General features: G+C 42.3%; 1 protein-coding gene across 1 annotated transcript; it reads left to right on the top strand.

Annotated features, from left to right (window-relative positions):
- The first annotated feature begins 133 nt into the window (after window positions 1-133).
- LOC143839655 (apovitellenin-1-like) lies at window positions 134-3,890 on the top strand. Its single transcript, XM_077341987.1, has 4 exons — window positions 134-292; window positions 1,653-1,763; window positions 2,573-2,735; window positions 3,751-3,890. The coding sequence occupies exons 2-4, from the start codon at window positions 1,703-1,705 to the stop codon at window positions 3,869-3,871; spliced, it is 345 nt and encodes a 114-aa protein (XP_077198102.1). The 5' UTR covers window positions 134-292; window positions 1,653-1,702; the 3' UTR covers window positions 3,872-3,890.
- Window positions 3,891-7,368: the final 3,478 nt, after the last annotated feature.

The following is a 7,368-nucleotide window of genomic DNA, read 5'->3' as shown; positions in this document are numbered from 1 at the left end:
AGCTCCACTTGCACAATTGCTAATGTTTAAATTATCCATTTCTGTGTGCATTGAATAAGCAGGGGTATCAAACCGTAGCCAAAGTGCATGAAGAAGTAAGAAATGTGTGTTCAGTGATCAACAAGTGGTATTGGGAGGGGGGCCTCAACACTCCCTCGCCATTGCTGTTCAGCTGACTCATTTCTATTGGGAAAGAAGACTGAGAGCAGTTGGACCTTTGACCTCTTGGCTGTCTCTATATCTAGTCTGCATCACAGCGGGTATTTCAGAATCACCAGCCACAACAAGAGAGGTAAGTGTGAAAATATCTGAGTAGTATATATTAAATCCCCTGAGCCTCGGGGGAGGGCAATATATAAATGTAATAAATTAACAAGGTGCTGCCAGGGGGCATCTTTACACTGACTTAAGAGCTGTGTGTGCCATTTTCACAGACGCCCACTGAGATCTGTGCTACAGTGTCTGAGAACTGCAATTATAAAAATATTCTTTACTGAGTATCTTTTGGGATTGTTTCCAAAATGACACAGAATGAAAGCCAAGGAGAACCTGTTCACCTTAACCATTCCTGTTAGTGGATATTTGTTATAAGTTAATTGGTATAAACAAGAGCCTCTTGTGGCGCAGAGTGGTAAGGCAGCCGTCTGAAAGCTTTGCTCATGAGGCTGGGAGTTCAGTCCCAGCAGCCGGCTCAAGGTTGACTCAGCCTTCCATCCTTCCGAGGTCGGTAAAATGAGTACCCAGCTTGCTGGGGGGTAAACGGTAATGACTGGGGAAGGCACTGGCAAACCACCCCGTATTGAGTCTGCCATGAAAACGCTAGAAGGCGTCACCCCATGGGTCAGACATGACTCGGTGCTTGCACAGGGGATACCTTTACCTTTACCTTTACCTTTAATTGGTATAAACATTCCATTTTATGCTCTTTCAAAATGTATCCAATGTTTTCTTTTTTACCTCAGACACAAAGAGGCACAGTAGATATAACTAGCTGAAATTTTAAAAGATGGTTGTGGGCACAGGAAAATCATATCTTCATCTTTATTGGTACTGAAGAACTTATTTTATTGCATTTTTACTCTGCTCTCTTTGCCTGTGAGGGTCCCCATCAGCTTATATTGTTCTCCATTTTATCTTCAATCATGTGGAGTAGGTTAGACTGAAAGTGTGTGACTGGCCCAAGTAGCCCAGTTTGCTTCCCAGGCAGAAAGGAAGTTTGAATCTAGATCTCTCAGGTCCACTCCGCTACTCCACAATGGGTCTCATGTGTGAAAACTATTTCAAAATCTGTTATGTTTAAAGTTTGGAAATATTCCGTGTCTTACAGTTCTATTTTTCAGTAATGTAATGTAATTTTTGGAGCATCAGAATTTAGTACGTTCTAGCAAAGACGTTCTTGTGTTAAAACATTAAAACAAGTTCTTGTGTTAAAACATTCCCAATATATGACATATTAGCCAGGTTTGTTTGGAAGATATGTCCCAGTACTGGGTACCTTTTTGTGTTTACTAAATTGAAGAAGAAATATATACTTCCCACGTTTAATTCTCTGGGGGGTAGGTGTAGGATACATGTATACATATTGGTCTGTACCAATGTGGCATTTGACATTTGTTTTCTTTCCACATTAATTTAATGCTTTCTTCTTCCAGGACTTAAAAAACTGTATCATTCAAGCTGCATTGAGGCTGTGTTAGAAATCATGCTTCAGTCCAAAGCAGTTGCTGTCTGTCTGATTCTTCTCCTTGGCAGTACACTGACTGGTAAGATCCAAGGTCTTTAGGGCGACCTTCAGGTTCACTTTGCTTGCTAAGCATATGCTCACCCTCACTAAACTTAAGACCCAGCATTAACGCTGGAATGTGCAATTTGCTGTCATCACTATGTCTGGTTACTGATAAACTAGGCATGGACTGCACCTATGGCCACTGGTATTGTGATTACTGCATGGATATAGCCTTATCACAAAATCACTGGGGGTCGGATGGGTGTTTTTGTTTGTTTTTTGCATTTACAGGCACCATATAATCTGAGGTCCCAAACTGTAGTTTACTTAGCCTTTGCATAAACCCGGTTTTGCTTTGCTAAATTTTGCACAGTGCATTTGGTGCTGCAAAGGAACAGATTTAAACACCAGATTGCCAAACTGCTTCCTAATGTGGAGTTCTAGCAGTTCACTAGTGATGCAGGTGGTAAGTCATTCTTTCATCCTATCCTGTGATTAGTCTTGCCATTTGCCCATCTTAAGAAACTGAGAAGCAGGAGAAAATATAGCCCAGCAATGGCCTCTACAGTGATGCTCTAGAATTTTCTGTATGCCTCTGTGGTCTTAACCATAGAGATTAGGAGAAATTCTTAGAGCATCACCTGGAAGTGACATTGCATCCTCCCCAGGCACCAGCCTCATAATCTCCTATCATTTGCCAAGGGATACTGACAGCCATAACTGATAAAACCTAACAGAGGTGTGTCTCCAGGATACTGCTGGAATATTGGGGAAATATTGCATCTTCTTGTAAACCTAAATTGTAGAACATAATTCATGTTTATTTTTTATTTTTGTCATCTGCAGAAGTTGGTGCTAAGGCCATCTCAAAGAGACATGTCCGTCGTGACTGGCTGATCTTGCCTGATGCAATTGCATTTTATGTATATAAGGCTGTGGACACAATGTCCCCTAAAGCGGCAGAGGCACTGGCAAAAGCTGTTCAGACACCGTTAATTCTTGATACAAGGTATGACGACAACTAGAATTTCTTCCCTTGTGAAACCTCTGAAAGGTCATGGATCAGGAAATACAGGGATAAGTGTATGATTTGAACTTTATAGTAGCCAAGTATATGTTTGGGATACCTTTCTTCAAGGTAACGAGACAAAGTGTGCAGGATTTGATTGGAGAAAAATGTTTTTGAACTGCCTCCATTGCTGTTCTTCCCTTGCTTGAGAAGATTAGGAAAAGGAGATGTATAGCATTTTTTGAGAGAATAACTGTCTTGTAATTCTTGCTACCTGGATTTCTATTGCTTTAGAATAAATACTGTGGATGCCGCTTAGTAGTCAGCAGCAGCATCAAACAATCATGGAAGCAGGTAGCTGACAGCTTGTGCCAGATTTTCTTCTGGAGAAAAAAAGAGGGCACCTTTTGACCACTGAAATGGCTACATCAGCAGATTGCATGACCCATGTGAACAAAAAGCCACAGTGTTTACTGTTAGTAAGGAAACTAGAAAAGATTTAAAAACCAAAAATTAGTGTTTGTTAGTTTGAAGGCATTTCCAAAATTTGACTATGTCAGGCCTTCACTATCTCAACAAATGGTTTTGAAATATGTCCTCTAGTGCTAATGGGAAGGATCCAAAACTGTGTAAGCACTAACAGAGTCAGTCTCTCTAATCACATCCAACTTTAAATTCTGTTGATCAGTGTTTTTGGCCACTGATCTTGTATTATTTTTTAAGAACACCGACGTACTAACAGATTTTCCTGAAAAATCCTTTTGGTGAAATGCACAGGGAATTTTTAGTTGTGTAATATATACTTACTCCACTGGCCTTGACCTTATTTTTTAACTCTAGCTTTTTCTGCATTTGCATCTGTCTTCCTGGGAAGAGAATATAGAGGGTAATTCCAGAACCCTTGTTACTTTCCCACTGCTTTATGAACAACTAGTAACAATGGCTATAACCATGTCTGCCTGAAAATGTATGTCCTATCTCCTGTTCCATTAACATAGATGCCTGTGTCCTACAGGAACTTCCTGATACAGACTACAGCTCAAATCACTGTGAAGGCTGAAGAAGCATGGACAAAAGCAGTGGAGAAAGTGTCCGGCTTCTGGCGGCAGCCGGAAAAAGTACCAGAACAGCAATAAAACCAGATCGATCTTGGAATATCTTCTATCATTTGTATTGAGAAATCAATTAGGTGAACTTTCTTGATCATGCCACTAGAGGGAGGAAGCATCCTAACTTCAGTCAGGAGGACAGCTCTAAAAAAGGTTTGGTAGTTAGATCACCCTATAAAATGCAAATATAGGGAGGAGGGACGCTTCACGTGTGATGTTTGCCCTACAATAGACTTGTCTGATATCTGAAGCCGGTGTTTGTTTTTGTTCTGCAGTCTGTGCATTCACAGCAGGATACACTTTGCTTGCTACTTCAGAGATGATGACATGCATGCCATTGTCTGGTTCTGCATGGCAGACCTGCCTTGGTGGTCTCCTATCCAAACACTATCCAGGGCCAAACCTATTCGCTTCTGAGATCTGATGATGGCCCAGGCTAGCCTGATCCTCCCCTAATGGCTGCTTCATATGTAATGCAACTTAACCACACACACACATAGCCAGCAGGGAATTGAGCAATCTTGTCTCTCCTGGAAGGATATTTTTATGAAGCTACTTTCATAAATGTGCTGCAAGTGAAAGGTAATTGCACGTTGCTGTTTCTTCAGCAAAGTGCTGCTTCTTCAGAATATTAGGGAAGAGGGGATAAAGGGTGCACTTTTTCAGTACACAGTAGCCTACTACTCTGCACAGGACATCAAATTTGCCCACAGCCCTTGGTGTTCCTGCTACCCTTTCTAACACCTGAGAAAAATGACCTATGCATGGAAGGGTGGAGAGCAGGGCTTGAGAAAGAAAATAAAGCGGGGGGGGGGGGGTGAAATCTTTTCTCCTTACTTTTCTCCAACATCTGCTTCATTGAGGAGAGAGGTTCCATTTAATTACCTTGTCCTTCCTCATTTAGAGAAACTCAAATCAGACAGATGCTTGACCAGAAAAGCTTTTACTGGGGGGAATAAAGGGGCACAGCATACACACAAAACACATTGAAACACATACACACACACATACACAGAGTAAGAGAAAATAAGAGAAGGTAAGAGCGTATTTTTTGGGGAAGGCAATATTTACCAATCTAGACAAGAAGAGGTTCACAGAGACACCAAAACAACCAGCATTTCATGGAAGAGAGGGCCAACATGCAAGTTGTGTGTGCTGAGAACACATACATTCTCTGGGCAAAATACTCCCTGAGGCTATGCTGACATATTTGCCATTAAAACTTACTTAAGGTGAATTATGGACACTAATGGTTCTTGATGATACTTTCCATACTGGATGGGAAAGCTATCAGGTTTGGAGAACAGTGTTAAGTATTGTCTGATTAGGCTAAGTGGTTGCAGGGTAAGTGAGACTGGAAACTGATTAAATTAGTTGCAAGTTCTTGGGGGAACTATTGTCCTAAATTATGCCTCCCTGGGGAGGAGTTCACCAGTGAGTCAGCCGTTCCTTCCCACACATTCTAAACTCTATGTTCAGATTTGTCTCTAGAGGCTTGCCTCTAGTTGGCCTCCATTTCTGTGTCCTGTTGAGTCAGACCATATATTTGCATATGATCTGGCTGATAACTATTTCTATGTCATTTTCATCCAGACAGTATATTGCATTTAATATTTGACATGATGTTGAAGGAAGAATGTTTATATCTATAAACTGCCCCTCAATGAGAGGAGATTAAGATTTTTTGGCTTAATACAGTGTGAATTCTAATAATGATTTTGAGATTTCACTTAATTTGTATTTTTTTTTTACTTTCCCACACTCTTTAGGAAGCATTGCTGTCATGTTTTCAGACTTCTTTCTGCATCCTTGGTTTTTTCAGAGTTTCTGGTCTCATCCCCAAAACACTCAAAACTGTAGAGTTTCATATTGCATAGGAGATACTGGCCAAACATATGTGGCATCATTTTTCTTTTCTGGGTATTAGTTGAAGCTACCAAGATCCTGATTTGCCTTAATTTGCTAACTTTAGAATGGTGGGCTGAGTAGGCAGTAGTTCTTAAAGTAGGATGCCTTGTAGAAAGAAATTTGAAGCTTATTGAACAAATAGCTGTATTAAATGAGAAAGTGCCAAAGCAGGATTACAGCTGAACATCAAAAAGATAAAAGTAATGATTGCTAAGGAATTACACAACTTTAAGGTTGATGATGAAGAAATGGGAAATAGTTTAAAATTTTCTGTTCCTTGCCTCCATGATCAACCAAAAGGGAGAGTGCACCCAGGAAATCAGGAGACTGAGATTGGGAAGAACAACCATGAAGGAAATTTAAAAGGTTCTTAAGTGAAATGATGTGTTGCTGATTACCAAGGGGAAGATAATGCATGCTGTAGTTTTCCCCATTACTATATATGGGTGTGAAAGTTGGACAATGAAGAAAGCTGACAAGAACAAAGTAGATTCATTTGAAATGTGAAATTGGAGGAGAGATTTATAGGTACTATGGACCACCAAAAAAGGCAAATTATCAAATCAAGGTTGAATTCTCATTAGAAGCTAAACTGAAGCTATTATATTTGGTCACGTTATGAATCACTGGAAAAGACAATAATGCTAGGAAAGGCTGAAGACAGCAGGACAAGAGGAAGACCTGACATGATTGCTTAAAAGTCCCACAAACATGCAGGCCCTAGAATGCGAAAGATCCTAAAGGTCAAGACCAGCACCTTAAACCTGATCTGGAACTCCACTGGAAACCAGTTAAGCCAGTGGTCCCCAACCTTTTTATCACCAGGGACCAGTCAACGCTTGACAATTTTACTGAGGCCCGGGGGGGAGGGTAGTCTTTTGCTGAGGGACATTGCCGCCTAAGCCCCTGCTCCAGTTGCTTTCCCACTGGTGCCCCTGACTTCCCGCCGCCCGCTGGGGGGGGCGCTGCCAGCAGCAGCTGCGCAGTGCCACACCGAGGGTGAGCCCCAGCCATGGCAGCCACTGGAAAGCACCAAAGGTGAGCCGGCGGCAGAGTGGCAGGGCAACCCCCGTGGCAGTAGCCGGGAGGAGGAGGAGCTGCGGCCAGGTACCGACTGATCTCCGGACCGGTCCCAGTACCCGGACTGGAGGTTGGGGACCACTGAGTTAAGCTATTGGAGGACTGGTTGAATGTGGGCTCTCCATAGGACCCTGGTCAGGACCTAGGCAGCCGCATTCTGTAATTTCCAGATCAAGGTTAAAGGAAGCCCTACGTAGCCTGGAGGTGACCATCACATGGATCAAGTAGGGCACTAGTAGTTTTGCTTGGCATAGCTGGAGAAACACCTGTTGAAGCTACCTTTGTGACCTGCGCCTCCATGGAAAGAGAGATGTCAAGCAACCCCCAAATTGTTTGTGCAGCTACCCACTGCACCCCATCAAGACAGGAGAGGCACGCTTCCTCTTCTGGACCCTTCCTACTGGGCAATAGGACCTCTGTCTTCCGTGGGTTAAGCCATAGATTCCACCATCTAAAGCAGCATTTCGACAGGGTTAACTGATCCCTGTAGTTTGGAGATCAATTGTAAAAGTAGGAGACTGTGTCATTTCACTAGA

This window comes from Paroedura picta, chromosome 6 (assembly GCF_049243985.1).
Source record: "Paroedura picta isolate Pp20150507F chromosome 6, Ppicta_v3.0, whole genome shotgun sequence".
In the NCBI taxonomy this organism is placed as follows: Eukaryota; Metazoa; Chordata; class Lepidosauria; order Squamata; family Gekkonidae; genus Paroedura; species Paroedura picta.
The sequence above is the reverse complement of the archived record's forward strand: the minus strand, read 5'-3'. Positions and strand labels throughout refer to the sequence as shown.

Coding starts and splice junctions, on each gene's coding strand:
- LOC143839655 (XM_077341987.1), top strand. CDS start 1,703: ATGCTTCAGTCCAAAGCAGTTGCTGTCTGTCTGATTCTTCTCCTTGGC. Junction 1,764..2,572: donor CCTTGGCAGTACACTGACTG/GTAAGATCCAAG, acceptor TGTCATCTGCAG/AAGTTGGTGCTAAGGCCATC. Junction 2,736..3,750: donor CCGTTAATTCTTGATACAAG/GTATGACGACAA, acceptor TGTGTCCTACAG/GAACTTCCTGATACAGACTA.